Below are 21,416 nucleotides of genomic sequence, written 5' to 3' on the forward strand. Positions count from 1 at the left end.
AACAGATTGGTCTCACGAAAACAGATTGGTCTCACATGAGCCCAACCCTATATATATATATATATATATATATATATATATATATATATATACTTTTTGAAGGCTATAATTAATCTTCTTATTTTTATTTTTTATTATAATTTTAAGTTAAAACATATGAGAATATATGTAAATACGAATGATTAGTGTGAGAATAATAGTTAAAATGAGAAACATAAAAATGAATCTGAACCATTGATCATAATGAATCGTCTTGATATGTGGATTGATCTGGTGCATCTCTGTGCATCCAAGATTGGAGATCTCTTATTACGTTTTTCAAACTCTCTTTTTCAATTAGAATAATCATTGAGTTTTAACAGTATACTTAATTATTATATTTATAAAATATATTTTATTAAACCAAAAATAAATTATTTTGTTATTAAAATTAAATTAAATTATAATTAAAAAAATAAATTAAAAAAAATACATAAAAAATGAAAAGTTTTAAATAGTTGATTTGATATTAACATTATATATTTTTTTAAATTTTTATGAAATCTTCAAATTTATATTTTATTCAAAATCATTATTGTTTTTTTAAAAATATAAAATCGACAGAAACAACTAATAAAATAAAACATTAAAATCAAGATATATCTTGCTGCATTGCACAAATACTCTTTTGGTATATATATATATAATAAATTTGTGCATATAATTAAATATTACCTTGCCACTTAGATGTCTAGTCACACTTTGAATAAAATATATTGATAAATAATGAAATTAAAAAAATGTTGACTTTTTAAGAGTTATATATGGAATTAATAAATAATAAATAAATTTAATTATTTGTTTTCCACTCAACCTACCCCCATAATTCCATATCTCACCTAACCTTGTTTTCTTTCACAAAAATCAAGGTTTTTTTTTTTTTTTTAGTATATAATATTTATATATGGCAAAATGCAACAAATAAACTCACACACCCTCCTCACCTATAGTGAGGTTTGAACCCCTGACCTCCTAGAAGGCCAAGGACTACAATACCGCTAGGCCAAAGACCCTTTGGTCACAAAAATCAAGGTTGCCATTGCTGATCGTGCATTTCAATAGCCAACATTTTATACCAAGAAAAACATTAGATCTCCCGGGTTAAAATCCAAAAAGCAACAAAAATTCTCTTGTAGTCATGGAGGTTTAAATTCTATGGCTCCAGTTTATCCGTAAAGCAAGTGGTCGCCTTGGGTTTAGTTCGGCTCGAATAGCGGGTTGGATATCCAGGTTAATAAAAAGAAAAAAAAGCTCAAGTCATGTTATTTGATGCAAATATATGATTTTAGAATCTATAAACTATACATAGCATCTTCATCTGATTTTTCAACATATTGGAATTCAAAATCTTCAATGTATCAGAGCATTTTCAATTGGTTCTTCAACATATAGAGTAAACTACATTTTTTGCTCTATGGTTTACAATTCATTGTCGTTTTCGTCCCTTGTATTTGAGGGTAAGACAATGACAAGATTAGCCTCAAGGATGAAAACAACAATAAATTACGAACGACAGGAACAGGAACTGTAATTTCGAAAACACAAGGACGAAAGTTGTAATTTTTAACAAACCACAGGGACCAAAAACGTAGTTTACTCTAAAATATAACACTACTTTTCTATGTTTTCACATAAATATACAAAATCTCTGCAGGCAAACAAATGTAGGATAACAGTGGTTGTCCCTAAAAGCTTCAGCCACCATTTACTCCACCTACTATATGTGAGTCATATCTTTCCCATTATTTTCAGGTATAGAAAATGACTATTTTACCCTTTAGACAACCATACATACAGGGATAAAACCACAGCAACTGAAATGTTGCTTTGAATTTGAAAATAACAAAGACAGTTTAACAATGGTTACAATGCAATTGCTTGTGGATAAGTAGAACTAACCTCCATCTTCAAGGACCCCCAAACATGCTTGCATCCTTCCCATTTGGCCTTCACCCGAACCAGAAATGCCTCGGCCCATGGTTCGTCCTCCCCGTCTATGCTCAGATCATAAGGTACCGAGAAACTGGCATTTCATGAATCATGACCTGGAAGTTATTTTTACAAATAGCCACAAGAAAAACATACATACGCTCGATAACTCATATGAAGTTGCATGGTCTGCATATATTCTTACGGCCTACCCTGCACCTTGTTGCAGGATATGGATGGCTGCATTCGTTTCATTTGGTTTTATGAGGCTGCGTATTTGTCAAACACGTTTCATATGGCTTTCCCTTTGCTTTGTTAATCACACGGATCCAAACACCACTATTCTGTCCCTATTTAGCCTCCAACCCAAGTTATGGAACATGTAGACCTTAGAAACGAGCAGATTTAATTGATATTTTTTTTCTAAGATCTCTACTTTACTAGACATGAATATTTTCCAAACCGGGATGTCAAAGAAGTCAAAGGGTTAGATGAATAAACAGTTGACTCACATAATCAAATGACCAAATTCAGGAATGTTAGAAAGCTAGATAGAAGGCATTAAACCAAGAAAATAATAAAAATAGTTAACTGAGATATAGACCGAAGGACTTAAGAGTCTTACCTCATTAATTCTTCTTGTGGTCTTTTACCGGAGCTACTGTTCCTACAGTTTGATGTACACCAAATTAGAAACGAACATGGAATCAGTTCCTGTTTTTGAATTAGAATAATACGTTTTGACATTTTTTTATATGTTCAACCAGTTAACAATATTTTTTGTACCATTTTCAGTGTTTCTTGGCATCCTTCGTATGTTCAAGCAGTTAATAATATTTTATCAAACATTACAAAATCTCAGTTGCAATTTTTAAAGAAGCAATATGTTTGACACATAAACACGAACTACGTTTCTTGTTTAGCAAGACAGCAAGATTCATCTCTAGAGTTCTGGACCTATGGCTATCTGTATAAAATAGGAGGTAAAATAAGACCAGTAACCACAAACCTGCAGACAAAAATGTTGAAAAGATGTAGCGACTTTGTGGAGAGATTATATACAGCATCTTCTATATGGTCCTTGCCAAAAATGTACACCACCGGGTAACCAAGAAGCCACCTGCAGCAAAGTAGACATCTTTTGAGTTGCTACTAATGAGACTTAACTTCCAAAATTAAAAATATACATTTAAGTGCCTGGGTGTCGGGGTGTGTATGTATGCCTGCAATTTGTGAACAAATTTGAAACAAGTAGCCATGATATCCACACTGTTAAGACGTATTGTTGCTCTCCTTTTTGTTTTTCTATTTTTGCTGAATGCAGATGTTTAGGTTCAAAGAATGACATAATGATACAAGTGAAGAACCCCGAATATTTAGTACATCTGATGGGTTAGTCTGAACAAATAATCATAGTATACCCTAAGGGTTAAGGGGTTGTATGTTTAGAGCTTAATGGTAGTGATTAAGCCAGCAGCCAATTTGGATTAATTTACTTTCTATTTTTAGCATAAACTCTCAGGTTTGAATTAAAAAGGTAAATTACATACACATTGTCAATAAACTTCAAGTATTTCTTGCTGGTTATTGGTTATGTTGCAATGATCAATTTCCACCTATAGTTTGCTATGAACTCTAATGAATCTAAATAATTATACAACACACATGGAGAGATATATCATGATTCAAGTCGAAGCAAATACTGGTAAACCCATAGGAACGAAGTTTGCCATGAAGTCATGTTCTGTTTTATCAAACCACACAGGTCCTGCTCATTTGATTTTCTCGGGAGAACTAATAATTTTGCATGATAAAATAACATATAAATATATTACACATGTAGACATAGTCCCATCTTTAATTTGTTGGAAAATTATGTTAAAAAATAAAATCAACATAAAATTACCCATTTAGAGTTGGTACAGTGACAAGTGTGTCTTGCATAAAATGACTGAGGTCGATGAAGTCAGAAGGCTGAGGAGAAACAGGAAGCTGACAATCAGAGGATTCAGCATTACTTGTTGAGCCTCTCCCACATCCCAAAACATCATCATTGGCACAAAAAACTGAAGAAAACAGCTTCTGTAGCGATACAAATTGTGCTCCTATGGAACACCTTTCGATCTCTGTTATAATCTGGATTAATTGATGTTAAAAAAAGGGAATTAGTAAATGGACCTAGGAACTAATACAACCTCAAAAATGTAGTAGATCTTGATGATATTTTTAAGTTTTAACCTTCGGTGGATCTCGTTCAAGGTCAATAAAATGCACTTCCTGTTCTTTATTTATTGTTAACTTGATAAGATCTGCAAGCCCTCTAATATGTATCAAATATATCATATCTTCAATAACCATGACCCGTAAATTCTCAAAGATAGAAGATTCCTGAATGCCAAGAACACAAGAAACAGATGTAAGAGAACAAAACAAGCTGGAGAATTCTAGCTGCGCATAAGTCGTAATAATACCTCTTGTGTAAGCTTGAGAAATGCACATAGTCGTTCTCTTAGTTCAGGCATCTTTCCACCATAATCTATCATTATTACTGGTCTCATCCCCGTGCATAATGCCAGAATATCTGCTAAAATATACATTAAATATCAAATTGTTACTACACCTGTAATGAGCTAAATGAACCTTTTTCTTTGCAATCTAAAAGCAAAAAGACCAAGTGGAGTGAAAAAGCCGAAAATCCAAAAGATACACGAGTATGAGATATGGACCAAATTATGTCAAAATATCACCCCTTCTGTCAAAAGGATTACTTATACATAATACTTTGTGTATATAAGCAATTAAAATTTACTCCACACATGTGCAAAGAAAGAGAAATACATCTAAACTTTCTTAGGTCAAACCTACTTCTGAATATGAAAATTAATATTGGTGTTCTCTTATCTGTCAAGATTTTCATTTTATTTTCAAGCACTTATCATAGAGTTTAATGGGGGGGATAAAAATTGCAAAATGCTTAGAAATCAACAAAATTTTGATTTTTAGAATAGCCATTTTGATTTAAATTTAACAGCAACACCTTTCTATCTTAAGCATCTATCAGAAAAATTTATCCGTATCACGAGTTACAATGTACTTTTTTTGACCTGAAATGTCCATATATACCTTTTAGAATCACTAAAAGCATAGAATCGAAAAACTTATCGAATCCAGGCAATGACAAAACCCATGTGGCCATGGAGGTTCACCTGCAATGATTCCAAGCCATTCATGGTTGCCCGGGGGATTAATAACCAGGCCCGGTTACTCAAAAAAAACTTACCCAAGCAGTGCAAATTCTCCAGTTCAGGAACAGAAGAAAGATGATACTGTCTGAGAAAAAAGTCCATTTTTGATCCTTTTGCAAACTTTTTTCGCAAGCTGGGGTCTTCATGGAAATAGTTGCTCTACTCTTTAACATAAAGGTAAGATCTACCTACATCTTACTGCTTTCTAGTGGGGTGTCTTTACTGTTTGGTTTCTTTGGTTCTTTGACAGAGAAATGTTTCTTTGCAATTTTGAAGATAAAAAGAACACTCACCAGCCACTAACCCAAATAAAATGCAAAAATGTTTTTCCATGTCCCAAATTAATAGCAATGTGTTCCCTGTTGGGTAGATGAACAATAGGGTGGTTTTCTGAAATCACAATTGCTTGGATTCTTGCTTGGATCGTGTATATCACTTTCCGAATCAGATATTTTGACCCGATAGCCTTGGGTTGCACGAAATTCTGAATATGGGACAATCCAAGAAGGAACAATCTAATATCTTAGGCACAGAAAAGAGATCACGTTACTTTAGGTTTTGAATATTCGAATTCTTAGATTCGAGCCAAAAAAACAAATTTAAATGAGTATTTATACTCAGAGTCATCCATAAATGGATAAGGATAAGACCAAAGAGAGCTATCGAAGGTTATGAGAAGTTAACAGCAGTTACAGATCCAAAACCTCCGTTAGGAACTAACTATTGGTTAGTCAAGAACCAAACGAGTCAGTTCGAACAAGTCAATTCTAGAGATCATCAAGTCAGTTAATGAGAACACACATCAGAAAGATGTTTTTCCATAACAGGAGTATGAGATATGGGACCCCCGCCAAGGGCGCGGCTCCCTGGACCCCCGCCAAGGGCGCGGCTCCCTTGACCCCCGCCTTTTAGTCGTACCAGGATCAATCTAGTCTCATACAAGTGTGCGTTCTGCACCTCCTAACTTGCATAAAAAACTAAGTAAAGATCCCTTTAGCTCTCGTATATTTACCTGTTACACCAAATGAAACCGGTGACACTAAAATCACCAACAATCCTCCCCCATTTAGTGTAACCATGGAAATATACAAACCAGAATAGAATAAACCAAATTTGTGCATAAATGAAAATGTCGATACGATTGAATTTTCACTTGGTATAGTACACATTTCAAATATTCGAGAATCAGGGTGTCCTAAGGATCAACCCATTTGAATACCAAAAGATAATATACACCCAAATTTAAAAACCCAACTAGTAAAATTAAAACATGACACTATTCTTAAGCCGGGTGTCCTAATCCGTTCTTGATCGTATGAAAAGCCAAGTCCCAAGCTTTTTGAAGCGCGGCTACACTTTACGATCATATAAGTAATTCCTTTATTCATGTACCTGCTTACAATTTATCAAAAGAATTATTAAGAATAAATTCAACCTTTCAACTACAGGTCCGAACACACTAACTTGGGATGATATTAAACATGTCTTCCAAATCCAAAAGTGTGAGCTTTCCACATTGAATTCAGCCTCTAATGTCATATTAGAGGGGAATTGGGTTGTCTCACCATTAAGGATTTAAATAGACTTTAAACCCATCCCAATCACCGACTTGTGCACCAAGTCCCTGACCAAGCTCTTCGTAAGATGGTCCGCTAAATTATGTTGCGACCTTACAAACTCCACCAAGATCACACCAATAATGATTAATTCTCTAATCATGCTATGTCTAACACCTAAGTGTCTAGACTTGCCATTATAAACTTGGTTATAAGCCTTAGCCAAAGTGGTCGCACTATCACAATGGACAGAAATAGGTGCAATCGGCTTTGACCACCATGGGATCTCATAAACTAAGTTTCTTAGCCATTCCGACTTCCTTACCGGCCATGGCAAACGCAACAAACTCAGATTCCATCGTTGATTTTGTGATACAAGTTTGCTTCTTGGATGCCCAAGAAATGGCACCTCCCCCGAGCAAAAATACCCAACCACTTGTAGAAGAATGATCCTCTACATTGGACATTCTAACTTGCATCCGAATATCCTTCTAACACCGAAGGATATCCAAGATAACACAAACCATAATCCATGGTTCCCTTTAAATACTTAAATACTCGTTGAATTGCTTGCCAATGTTGAGCACTAGGATTACTAGTATACGGACTTAACCTTCAAACGGCATAAGCAATATCAGGTCGGGTGCTTGTCATGGCGTACATCAAGCAACCTATAGCTTGTGAGTATTCTAATTGTGAAATAGCCATGCCTTTATTAGACATTAATTTCACACTTGGATCCATAGGAGTGCAGACGGGTGAACAATCACTATAATTGAACTTTTTGAGAATCTTCTCAATATAATGTGATTGTGTCATCGCAATCCCTTTATTCACCCGCTTAATCCTTATACCAAGGATCACATCAGCCTCCCCCATGTCCTTCATAGAAAACCTTGATGACAACAAACTTTTGGTCTCATCAACTTGATGTTGATCCGTACAAAAATCAACATGTCGTCTACATTGAGACAAATGATCACACCGGCACCGGAAGAGTTAAACCAGCTATATACACATTTGTCGGATTAGTTTAGAGTAAAACCACTTGACAAAATTACCTCATCAAACTTTTGATGCCATTGTTTAGGGGCTTGATTCATCCCGTACAACGATTTCACAAGTTTACATACTTTATGCTTATTACCGGGCATGATAAAACCTTCCGGTTGTTTCATGTAAACTTCCTCGTCAAGATCACCATTAAGAAGGCTATTTTGACATCCATTTGATGGATCAGATTGTGGATAGCCGCCAAGGCAATCAACAACCTAATGGTAGATATACGAGTTACCAGTGCATTTGCCTAAACTCTTGTATGACCAACAGGGCTTTGAACTTGTCAATAGTCCCATCTACTTTCATCTTCTTCTTAAATATCCATTTGCAACGTAAAGGTTTTGAACCCAGTGGCAAATCTGACAATACCCAAGTATTTTTCTCTAAAATCAACGACATTTTGTCATCAATGGCCACTTTCCAAAAGGCAACATCCCGGGACTCCATGGCCTCTTTGAAGGACTTAGGATCATCCTCAACATGATAACAATAAAAATTGCAGCCCTACTTCGTCCCTCGAACCCTCAACCAAATACAATTGAAAGTCGGGACCAAAATTTTCCGCAATTGGGCCTTTTTTGCTTTTTCGAGGCTGCTGTGTTTCTGGGGCTAAAACACCATCCAAAGCTTCTGGATTTTCCACCTCACTGCTCTAGGATGTAGGTCTTTAGGCCTTTGAATCGAAGAAAAATGCAGCTCATCGAAAATAGCATCGCGCGACTCGATTACGGTGTTTATCGACAGGAATTGTTAGGTCCTATTACATAAAACCTGTAGGCCTTGGAATTTTCTGCATAACCAATAAATATGCAATCTATTCCTCTTTCCCCCAAAGCTTTCCTCTTGGATTCGGGTAGTTTTACAACAGCCCGACAGCCCCAAACCAAAAAATAACTCAAATTCATAGCTTTTTTGAACCAAAGATCATACGGGGCTGTTTTGTTCCTTTTATTTGGAACTCTATTTAATACATAACAAGCCGTTAACATGGCTTCTCCCCAAAATCCCTCACTTAAACCTGAGTAAGAAAGCATCGAGTTAACCATTTCCTTGAAAACTCGATTTTTCCATTCAACTACACCATTTTGTTGTGGTGTGTAAGGAGCCGTCGTCTCATGGATAATTCTAACGGATTGAAAGTATTGGGGATCTCCTTGATCCGTTCTAAGACATTTAATTGAATTGCTTAATTGCAATTCCACTTCGGTTTTGTATATTTTAAACTTTTCCAAAACTTCGTCTTTGGAATGCAATAAATACACATAGCAAAACCAACTTGAATCATCAATAAAAGTAACAACATACTTTTTATTTCCTAATGAAGGAGTAGAGTGGAAATCGCATAGGTCACTATGAATCAACTCCGAACCACCCGAATTTCTATACACATTCGGAAAAGGTTGTTTTGTAATTTTCGTAAGTATACAAGTCTTACATTTCTCAGCACTAATGTTAAAAGCTGGAATTAATCCATTTTAGCCATTTCATGCATTTTCCTAAAGTTCACGTGACCTAATCTAGCATGCCAAAGCATAGAATCATCTAATTTGCAAGTAGAGGTCATAAAAACGGAATTATCACAAGATGTTATTTTATATACAACATTTAAACGAAATAAACGGTCACATAAATAACCAAATCCGAAAAACTACCATTCTTATACCTATCCGATTTGATAACTTGTTTATAGCCTAGAGAGTTCAACATACTACCCAAAACAAGGTTCTTCCGAACCTTCAGGACATACAAAACATCAAATAATGAAATTGTTTTTCGGAAAGTAAATTCTAAATTAACAACACCACGCCCAACAACCGGCTTCACCGACTCATCTCCCATACGCAAATAGGACCCGTCATCAACCAGTTCAAGCTTCTCGAACCAAGATTTGTCCTTGCTAACATGGGTAGTCGTAGCCGAATCAATCTACCAAGAGTTTTCATCCTCCTGTGCATTACAAATTTCCGGAATTAGTGAAACATTATTCTGGATAGAATTATCAAGATCAATTACAAACTAACCTTTGGGTGGTCCTTGGTCCTTAGACCCACCATGACCGCTACCACTAGTTCCTGCACCGTTTTTGTTGAGCTTCACACGACAATCACGCTTCATATGGCCACTTTTTTGACATCTCAAACACACCAACTCTTTCGGTTTCTTGTTGGCTTTGTCATGGCCATCATGTTTGCGTTTTTTTCCTTTTCCATTGTTGTTTTGTCCAGATTTCTTCTCTTCCACAACATGGACAGCGGGCTGTCCACTTCAGATTTTCCCTTGTTCTTGTCACTTTGCTGCACACGAAGGGGTTCTTCTATGGGCAAATGACTTCCCAACTGAACCAGGGTCATCTCCCCCTTTTGATGTTTTAACGTATGCTTAAAGTCCTTCCACGAAGGGGGAAGTTTGTCAATTACACTCGACACCGCAATGGATTCGTCCATATTCATCTTGTGAAGTGTAAATTGACCAAGAATACGTAATAGTTCATTATATTGCTCCATAACAGGCCTCGAATCCACCATCTTGTAGTTATTGAAATCGCTTACCAAGAACTTCTTACTCGAAGCATCTTCAGTGATATACTTCGACTCAAGTGAATTCCACAAACTCCCTAGAGCTTTCAACATTCTGGTAGATATCAAATAAAGCATCTGACATACCGTTCAAAATATGACCCCTGCAGATGTAATCATCGTTCTCCCACTTGCTTAGTTGCTTCTCCTCCTTGTATGATCCAATGTCTCGTCCTCCATCACTTCGGGCATTGGGGTAATTAGCACATAAACGACTTTCAGAGTCGTAAGCAGAAAATGCATCTTCTTCTGTCATCTTCTGAAATTGTTTCCTTGAAATTTCTCCAACTTACTGAACTTGCTCATCATATCCTTCACAGACTCGCTCATGATTGTAGAAAACAGGAAAATATCTAATTCGATTGTTGGGGTAGATGTACAATAGGGTGGTTTTCTGAAATCACAATTGCTTGGATCGTTGCTTGGATTGTGTATATCACTTTCCTAATCAGATATTTCGACCCTATAGCCTTGGGTTGCACGAAATTCTGAATATGGGATAATCCAAGAAGGAACAATCTAATATCTTAGGCACAGAAAAGAGATCACGTTACTGTAGGTTTTGAATATTCGAATTCTTAGATTTGAGCCAAAAAACAAATTTTAATGAGCATTTATACTCAGAGTCATCCATAAATGGATAAGGATAAGGCCAAAGACAGTTATCGAAGGTTATGAGAAGTTAACAGCAGTTACAAATCCAAAACCTCCGTTATGAAACCAAACGAGTCAGTTCGAAAAAGTTCGTTCTAGAGATCATCAAGTCAGTTCAGGAGCATACATCCTGGAACGAACTTATTTAAAGCTGCCTACTGAGGCCCCCCTCGACCCCGCCCGCTGAAGGGGGTTCAGTCCCCTTGACCCCCCACCTTTTGGTCGTACCAGGATCAATCTAGTCTTGTACAAGTGTGCGCTCCGCACCTCCTAACTTGCATAAAAAACTAAGTAAAGACCCCCTTTAGCTCTCGTATATTTACTCATTACACCAAATGAAACCGGTGACACTAAAATCACCAACATTCCCTGGCCAAATTTCAAGCCAGCATTAGAATGAAGTTGGTGGCATCGATTTTGATCCAAATACTATTCCTATTTTCTACTATTATTTGGGTAGTTTAGATATTTGAGTATTATCGAACCACATTGATCAAACTAATTCGTTGGTGATACATTTGACACAGATACAGAATTCTCGAGGTAGTGATACATTAAACTAACTCTTATCATAATTCAAAGTGTTAGAAGTAGTAAGATGAATAGGGTGAGAGATAGTTTGCTAATTAGGGTTCCTACAACCGAAGCCGACAACAATAAGAGTAAATTGAATTTCAAAAGGAAGCATGAAGGACCTGTCTCAAGACGACGCCTTGACGAAGCTCTGAGACGCCAGTTGATTCGAGAAAGTGAAGAATCGAGGACCCTCATGGCCTCTAACATGTCCACAGCCTCCATAGAGTGTCTATCACCTCCCCTCAATTGATTCTGATTTTGTAAAGCTTTTTAAAGAGTCGTCGTGTAAATGGAATTAAATCAGTTTTTATGAATTTATACTGATAAAAAAAATCATAAATTCAATTAAAATCTCGTTTAAAATTATATACTTAAAAATCTCCCTTTTGAAAGTATCTATATCTATACTATATTACTATAAGAGTATTCGTACAATACAGCGAGACCCATCTCGATTTTAATGTTCTATTTTATTTTTTTGTCTCTGTCAATGTTATAATACGATTTTATGTGTTTAAAGCAATAATAATCTTATTTTTAAATAAAATATAAATTTAAATATATTATACAATTTTGAAAAAGAATATATTAATATCAAATCAACTATTTAAAAGTTGTCATTTTTTATGTAATTTGTTTAATTTATTTTTTTATTATAATTTAATTTAAGTTTAATAATGAAATAATTTATTTTTAGTTTAATAATATAACATTTTATAAAAATAATAATTAAGTATTCTGTTAGAACTCAATAATTATTTTAATTATATTTTAGATTTTTTATATTTAAAATGAGATGTTTATCATGTATTTGATTATGTTTATCTACGGTTAGTTACACGAATTCATATATATAACTTTAATAAGTTGTACTTACATACAATCTACTTATAATCTTGAGTTTTAAGTAATATGTATTAATAAACAGTACTTTACGCATAAAAAACGGTTTTAAGAGTTTTTGACAAATGCTTTATAGTATAGTATATATAAATCATTTAACAAAAACTCCTAAAAACCATTTTTTTTATACATAAAGTATTGTTTATTAATACATGTTACTTAAAACTCACGATTACAAGTAGATTGTATGTAAATACAACTTATCAAAGCTCCATATCTAAATTCGTGTAATTAATTGCAGATAAATATAATATAAAATAGGATTAACATCTTATTTTAAATATAAAAAATCTAAAATATAATTAGAATAATCATTGAGTTGTAACAGAATACTTAATTATTATATTTATAAAATGTTATATTATCAAACCAAAAATTTATTAATTTCTTACTAAACTTAAATTAAATTATAATAAAAATTTAAATTAAAGAAATTACTTAAAAAATAAGAACTTCTAAATAGTTGATTGGATATCAATATTGATATAGTTTTTCAAATTTTTATGATATCTTTAAATTTATATTTTATTAAAAAATAAAATCATTATTACTTTCTTAAACACACATAAAATTGTATTATAACATCACCAGATATAGAATAAAATATATCATTAAAATCGAGATGTGTCTTGCTGCATTGCGCGAGTACTTTTCTAATAAACTATTAAATATATGATTTACAAAAATATAAATTGAATAAAAAGATGTTTAGGTTTTTTTTGCATTTTTTTTAATTTGCTATTTATCACTAAAGAGCGGTTTATCGAGTAAGCGAATATCACGTATCGTTTTTTCTTATCGATTGAGTACGAAAACACATAAACCTTATTCGGTAAAAGACATATTAAGGTCCGAGAGTTTTACCAGATAAGCGAGAAGACTCTTACCCAGTCAATATTTATCAGTTAATAGCCACTTTACCAACAAATTCATTTTGATGGCCAAAAATATTACCTAATATCAGATCAAATTTGGTGGATAATTGTTAAGTTTAGAAAATGACATGCTGATTTTATTTATTTTTTTATTTATTATTTTTATAGACCAAATGATTGTGTAAGAATAGAAAGTAAGATAAAATCCGAATCCTTGATCATTTTTAATCTTACCTCACCCTATCAATTGCACTTTTCACGAGAATTGATTTGGTGTATCTCATTATTTTTTTTTTAAAGTATATAATATTTATATACGTACAACAAATGAAGTCACACATCCTTCACAACTTTGGTGAGGTTTGAACCTCTGACTTCCTAGGAGACTATGATACCGCTAGGCCATATACCTTTTGATCGCATTTCATTATTGTTGATCTTCAATTAAGATTGATTCAAGGGTGAAGATCTATTCTTATCCTTCTCACTATAACTTTTATTTTCACATGAACCCGACCCTATTTTTATATTTGTATCTATTTACATAATTTGTTACGTATTTCAAATCAAACTAGAAATTACTGGAGACAAAGCCTATTATTACAAAAATCTTGTTGATAAAATTTACGAATATTAAGTGTATATCTACAGTAAATTTCGAAAATCATCCATGTGGTGTTGTTGAGTTTGTATGTTGCAACACCCAAACCATCTGATCATAAATAAAATGTAGGAATTAAGGTGGTGTTTGGTTCATAAAATATTTTTGGATGGAATGAAAACTGTCATTTAGGAATTTAACACCCAAATTCGAGTTCTTAATTCATTGTCTAGCAAAAAATTTGTGTATGAAGTCATTGTTTAAAATTATTGTTTTGTATGTTACAAAGAAGTTACTAGGTATGTATTTAATGAACCAAAGCAAAGAAGAATTGGTAAACTTGAGTTAGAGTTGAATTTTGGTTCAATAAATTTCGGAGAGTAGTGGTTGAAGAGCATACATGATCTACAACGACGACGAGGTCGCTTGGTCCAGATAGAGAGGGACATAGCCGTCAGCTAGCCACAAGTTGCAGGTCAAGCTCGTCATGACCTAAAGGTGCAACACAAGGTTGTGTGGTGCTTCACTATGCTCTGAGTATAAGCTTGCATGCCAGATCGTCTTGACGCCCGTCCACGTCACAATGACCGAGGTTTGATGTAGTCGGGGTGGAACAAAATGTTGAGATGAGTTTAATCTAGCACTTGTACTTTATGATTGATACAAGATGTGTGAGAACGGTATCGTGTAGGTTGTAAGCAAGTGAGGATTAAGAAATTCACTATTTAAGGTAAGTTTCATGTACCTTTTCCTGAGACGCTTCAAATATTTACATCTCACCTTTTTCAATTTTGCGAGGCATTGCAAGCTATGTTTTATTTGTTGAATTGTGAGCATGCTAGTATTTACGGCTCAAGAATATACAAGCGAGAGTTGTGTAGTATTCATAGGCGTTGTTTACATGGACGGACCTAATGTGGTGGCATGGGTGGCACGTGCCACCGTATTATTTCGCGGCGGAAGGGTAAAAAAATTTAGGTTTGTTAACGGTGCTACCGTATCGTTTTAGAAGGTGCTACCGTATTTCCCTGAAATCCAAATGGTGCAACTAAAACCCAAACAAAACAAAACAAAACCCAAATAACCAAAACCATACTTTTTGTAATTATTTTTGGGTATATATTGACCGTTTTCAAAAGATGAAGACGCATCGGGTACAAGTTTAGGAGTTGTTTATCGGTACTTAGGGCTGTAAACGAACCGAACGAACACGAACGAAGGCTTGTTCATGTTCGTTCGTTTAACTTAACTGAACAAACGAACGAACACGAACGGTAAACGAACAAAAATCTTTGTGTTCGTGTTCGTTCATTTAGAAATAAGGTGTGTTCGTGTTCGTTTATGTTCGTTCGTAAACATGCTAAACGAACGTAAACAAACGAACATAAACGAACATAAATAAATATTATTTGAATTCAAAGTAAATAAATAAAATATAATATATTAAACTTAATATATAAACGAACATAAACAAACAAATATAAATGAACGGTAAATGAATGAACGTTCACGAACATAAATGAACGAACGAGACTCTTGTTCATGTTCGTTTGTTTAACTAAACGAACAAAAGAAAATAGTTCATTTCGTTCATTTATTAAATAAACGAACTTCCAGCCTAACGATTCGCTGAACGTTTGGTTCATTTACAGCCCTATCCGTACTATAAAAACCATATTTTTTGTAATTATTTTTAGATATATATTATACTATATTAATTATATGGTGCCACCGTTTGAGAAAAAATTCTGGGTCCGTCCCTGGTTGTTTATCAAGGGCGAAATATAACTTCTTTAAAAGTTATATATTATTAGTATTAAATCTTAAAAGTATAAACAAATATTTCATCTTACAAAAATACGTGTGTGTGTATATATATATATACATCAACTTATTACAAATTAATAATTTTTATGGTCATTTTCATACACCAGTTTACACAAACAAACACATTAGAATCAGAGGCTCATTTAGGAGAGGGAGAGGGAGAGGGGGAGGGTTCCAGTAAATATCCATACAACCATAATATCCTGAACTCGTGCCTCACTTTTTCCAAGTAATGGAGAAGATGACAGAAACATGCTACTGAAAGACTCTACTGAGACAAAATAGGTTGTCAAGAACCGTACAACCATAATTTTTTTTAAATATAATATACTTTTATTTTAAGATACTTAAAGGATGCTATAATAATATCCATCATCTGAATCTGCAAATATTAATGCTTGCCATACACAAACTTTAGTCTCGGTTACATTCTATTATTTTATAGTAGAAAAAGTTTATTATTTGGCCCTCGTATTATTCATATAAATACATTTTAGTCCTTCAACTATTAAAATTATTTATTTTGCTACCATAACTCAGTTTCAGTTCATTTTTACCCATTGGTCTTGCTTTCCAGCAAACATACCACATTTTAGCCAAGGCAGACAGCTCAACCCTCTTATATATCGGTTGAACCAATGGGCAAGTAAGTAGTTTTAGTACGAAGATCAAAACGTATTTATTTAACAATACGGGGACCAAACAAATACTTTTTCACGGGAAAATATCGAAAACCTATAAGCTTAGCTTCGAGTCTAACCAAGATCGGGCACGGTGAAGTGCTCGTCGTCATCCTCGTCGTTGTTCGATATTTCATATCTTGGTTTCTTGTTATTCGGGATGTAGAATTTGGTTTGTCTGTATGAGGTGGTGTTGATCGATTGTGATGCTGGAAGCTGAGGAACTTCGGCAGCTTCGTCACCAAACACGGAAGCATAGTCGGTCAACCACTCGAGCTCCCCGAATTCGAGTTGTTCTTTCTGCATACCAATGGAATATGTTTTTAATACCTCACAATGAAAACAAATCAAACCAAATGAATCTAGTATATCTCATGCAAGACTGTTAGCGTCTCACTTTGTATAGACTAATTCCCAATATATGTTGGATACTCCATTTTCCCCTTAAACATTCTTTCAAAAAGTAATTTAACGGATTTCCACACATTCTCATAGACGTTTTTAATACCTCTAGATATGGACTTAGTTCGAAGGGTTCAAATAAGAACGGTAAAAAAAGTTGAGAACAAAAATAATAAATGCAAAAAGTATAACAATATGAATGTCAAAGATAAAATATTTGTTTTTCCTTATATTTTGTTTGACTCTAAATTTTAATTATATATAGCACTAGTTGTGTACCCCGTAATGCGGAGTTGTGAATTTTAACGATTTTAAAGTTTCGCTATTTTATTAGAGAAGATTTAACGATAATATAAGTTACACTTGATCTTTATACATTAATACAATTAGAATAAATAAGAGTTATGATTCCAGTTAGAATCTATCGATGAAAAAAATTGTATGAAAGTTTAAAATCCAATATATTTAAAATCCAATATATTTAAACGACTCCACAAATGTGTTCGATTTACACCAAGAGCAAATAATCAAGAGACCGAAAGCGAGACCGAGAGTTTTAGAGCAATTGAATGAGAGATGAATGAGAGAACTTTTAATAACTCATGGTGAATATTAGTTTGAATTTCACCTTGGGGATAGGGAGAAAACATAGAGGTATGAGAGGGTGAAGACATGAGGGAAATGTGTCAAAAGTATCTTGGGAACATGAAAAGAAAATGTAATAATGTGCATTGGTAACTTGTACCATATGTCAAGAGATTTTAAGACTGAATGCATAAAGTAGTAGTACTTAATGCATTATGAGTTATTTTTAAGACTTTTAAGACTTTGTGCATAAATGTATAGTATTTTGTGCATTAAAAATTGTTTTTTAGTTTATAAGGTAGTATAGATAGTTTCGGGGTAATTTATTTTTGAATTAAATATGTATAACAGTTGAGATATATTTTCAAGTTGTTAACATTTTTATGGTTCTCATCTGAATTTGATATATAGGTAGTTTGGTTACCTTGTTGGGGGATTCAAAATCGGAAAACTGTAGCAGGTCATCAACGGCCCATGATGGGGAAGTGTATCCAGAAACTTGGTGCGTGGGAGTTTTCATGGGAACAACCTGTGGCACATGATCAGTTACATTCTTGCTGGAGGGAGGTGGTGGCTCATGGTGGCTCTTCTCAGGTGCCTCTTGGGCAGAACTGGAACTAAGAGCCACCCGGATTCCGGTGGCCAAGAAACGTTGGTGGTTGGCAGCAAGGCTGCCGGCTGAATGAATTGGTTCATCACAGTCGCGACAGAACAGGGCTCGATCCTCTACGCAGAAAATAAATGCCGTCTTCTCCTGTAACACAGAGTTATAGTTCAGTTACACCATCCCACATGTTTTAGACTTGAATATTTCATATCAGTTTTTACAGTTATTCTTGACACACTTGTAAATTATAATTACAAATCACTTTTAAAAATATAGACAGCAATGGCATCGATTTGCATTTTGCTAAAAGGGGGTTGCAAGAGCCTTGTGGATGGTGTTAACTATAAAGAAGACAAATGCTTTTTGGTTACTAAAAAAGTAAAGCAACTTTTTTGCTTAACGATAACGTTTGATACAGTTGCCGGTTGACATCTCTTCTAATTCGTCGATACGAGAAGCAAATTAATAATGGAACACTTAAAATGAAATTGTCCGTATATATATAAAATATCTTTTAAGTAAGACATATTTTATCAGATTTGTTAAACAACATCACTTGTATGTATATTTTGGAACGAGAAAAAAATACATGCGTGAAGACATATAGTTTGTGAGAGTTAACGATCATGTATACAATATACATAAACATACACACATATGCATGTTAACATTTATATACATATATATACATACATACATGAAGACATATAGTTTGTGAGTTAGCGACCATGTAGATAAACATACACACATATACATGTTAACATATATATATATATATATATGTGTGTGTAAAAATGATTTTATTTACAAACTCAATACAAACATATAAAAAAATCACAACATTCATTAATGAATATCTTCATTATTTTTTTAATATTAAGCATTAGATCATAATAATTAATAACTGTACTCTGCTAATCTTGTATAAATATTCAAATCATAATAAATAAACTCTTATCATTTCTATAAATATCTAAGTTGATTGGTTTATATTAATGATTGGGTTTGTAAAAGCTTCTATATATGTATATGTGTGTGTAAAAGTATGATTCCGTATATATATGAGTGACATGTACATGTGTTCGTGTCTACGTAATACGTACACACGCAAAGCACACGTGAGTATGTAGACATATTCATCATATATATGTATTTATGTATGTGTTTGTATGTATGTATATATTTGTGCACATATACGTATCCATCAATTTCCAATATGATTTATCTCTAACCAAACTATAACTATAATCATGCATAAACATTAATTTCAACATTTTGATGTCAAATCATATCGTAATCCATGAAGATCTGATCATACGCATTTGATTAACAAATACTGAAACATAATCAATTTCAAACATATATCTGATAATATGAAATCAAATTCTAAAAGATGATTAAAAACTAGAGAAATTACTTGGCAGATATCACAAGGGGGAAGCTTATTGGAGAGTGTTTGGAGGAGCAGCCTCTGATGCTTGCTTGCAAGCTTGTTTGCAGCGTGAACTTCCGTATCACATCTCGCACACAACGCCGCTTCATCCGCACAACAGATCAAAGTCGCGGGAGCTTTCTCGCACACATCACACTGAATCTTCATCTTCCTTAATCCAGATCAAATCAACTATTTTCTATGGAGATCTAGGGCACATCCACGTGTAATTCGATGATCTAATGCCAAAAAAACACCAAGGATTTAGGGTAAAACCCTAAAATTTCGGAGAGAAGAGGATATGGATGAGAGATTGAAGATAAGGAGGAGGGATTTCTGGAGATCAAATGCAAGATAGAGGTGAAGACAGCAGGGCGGTGGTATTGGTTCATTGTTACAAGTTTCCATGGCCAGGAATGAGTTTCATTATAGTGGCCACCAATATTTTGGTTGGTATTTCTTTTATGTGGACCAAATTCCATCCATTTACGTACATTTATTTCAAATCTTCCAATAATTCAGTTGCCCGAAAATGACTTCGAGAATCATTTTTGTCTCAATATAATAAATATCTATATCTATACACACACGTATAGATATATATACACATGAGACCAATCTGTTTTCGTGAGACTCGTGAGACTCATGAGACCGTAATTTTACACTTGAAACTTCACAGTAAAACATTGTGAATATAAAAATAATCCGAACCTTCACAGCAAAAACACTATGAAGATTACCTTCACAATGTATGTATGTATGTATCATTTAATTCGTGATTTTATACTAATAAAATTAAGATATATAATGTTGTTGCTTCCCAACTGACACCACAGTTGCCGTATGTTTTTATCTTTGTGGTATCGTAGTTAAATCATTTGACAATGTATTTTTGTCTTAACCATGAGTCTTGAACATAGATATTTATAACAAATTTATTTCAAAATCATGGGTCATGATTTTGTAGAACAATTTATGAATCAAACTTTTCTACGGACTCCTAGTGCATGTCGGATTTTGTTATCGAACTTAGTGGAGTATAGGTTAAGTAGTTGTTTGTTTACCTCTTAATGATACCATTAAGGGGTAAAGGTCTGAATCGGTCAAATATTTTTTTTTTGTTTGGGTAGATTATGAAAAATGTTTGAATCGCTCATTCAACCTTGAATTGCTCCTTCACCCTCCCACTTCCCGTATGATTCAGATTGCCAATATTCTGATGCTTGCCCTCACCTCTTCGTTTCTCTCGACTCTCCCGTTTGACTCTACTCTCTCATTCATCTCTCGATTCTCCATCTATTGGCTACAACCGACGACTTTGGATTCAAGAATACAACGACGCACCATCTTTTGGAACGCATTGGCGCACAATCTCCAAACCAGAGACGCCCCTTGTAAGAACTCTCCACATCACTACATCCATTCTCTTTTATTATTTTGGTTTCACCTGCTGGAATGCAATCACATGTTAAGAGAAGTCGCACTCAACCCAATTTCTGGCTTTCCATTTTCTTTCACCATGTATTTTTAATTTATAACTAGTATTAAATATAATAAATTTCTTATACGTTTTACTTAACACTACTTTTATTTACATGTTAAATGTAGAAAAATATGATCTTTATGATGTTGCATATGCTAACACTCGTGGGTTTTTGACTCCAATATCCCAATACAAGATATTTGGCTAGCTGATTTTCGACGTCGACGTGCGTTGACCAAAGAAGGAGAGATTCAATCGTGTCCACGCACAACTCAAAGATGTTATTGAACGTGCTTTTGGTGTATTGAGAGCAAGCTTACCAATTTTGACTCAAATGACCCCTTATCCTTTTTTAATACAATGAAACATTGTAATTGCTTGTTTGGT

At 34.0% G+C, this 21,416-nt stretch overlaps 2 protein-coding genes across 3 annotated transcripts; both read right to left on the reverse strand.

The window, feature by feature from the left end:
- Window positions 1-1,665: 1,665 nt before the first annotated feature.
- Window positions 1,666-11,921, reverse strand: LOC112520266. 2 transcript variants are annotated; one of them, XM_025128566.1, is made up of 7 exons: window positions 11,754-11,921; window positions 4,440-4,549; window positions 4,207-4,356; window positions 3,875-4,104; window positions 2,978-3,088; window positions 2,594-2,629; window positions 1,666-2,062 (listed from the first exon to the last, which is right to left on the reverse strand). In XM_025128566.1, exons 1-7 carry the CDS (start codon window positions 11,854-11,856, stop codon window positions 1,903-1,905), a joined length of 900 nt encoding a protein of 299 aa, XP_024984334.1. In that variant the 5' UTR covers window positions 11,857-11,921; the 3' UTR covers window positions 1,666-1,902. The 2 variants fall into 2 exon arrangements, with proteins under 2 accessions (XP_024984334.1, XP_024984333.1); XM_025128565.1 differs by having other exon boundaries at window positions 2,594-2,635.
- Window positions 11,922-16,386: 4,465 nt separating this feature from the next.
- Window positions 16,387-19,880, reverse strand: LOC112519396 (B-box zinc finger protein 25-like). Its single transcript, XM_025127483.1, has 3 exons — window positions 19,532-19,880; window positions 17,932-18,261; window positions 16,387-16,820 (listed from the first exon to the last, which is right to left on the reverse strand). The coding sequence occupies exons 1-3, from the start codon at window positions 19,712-19,714 to the stop codon at window positions 16,596-16,598; spliced, it is 738 nt and encodes a 245-aa protein (XP_024983251.1). The 5' UTR covers window positions 19,715-19,880; the 3' UTR covers window positions 16,387-16,595.
- Between the last annotated feature and the right edge of the window lie 1,536 nt (window positions 19,881-21,416).

This window comes from Cynara cardunculus (assembly GCF_001531365.2).
Source record: "Cynara cardunculus var. scolymus isolate 2C chromosome LG 10, CcrdV1, whole genome shotgun sequence".
NCBI classification, from domain to species: domain Eukaryota; kingdom Viridiplantae; phylum Streptophyta; class Magnoliopsida; order Asterales; family Asteraceae; genus Cynara; species Cynara cardunculus.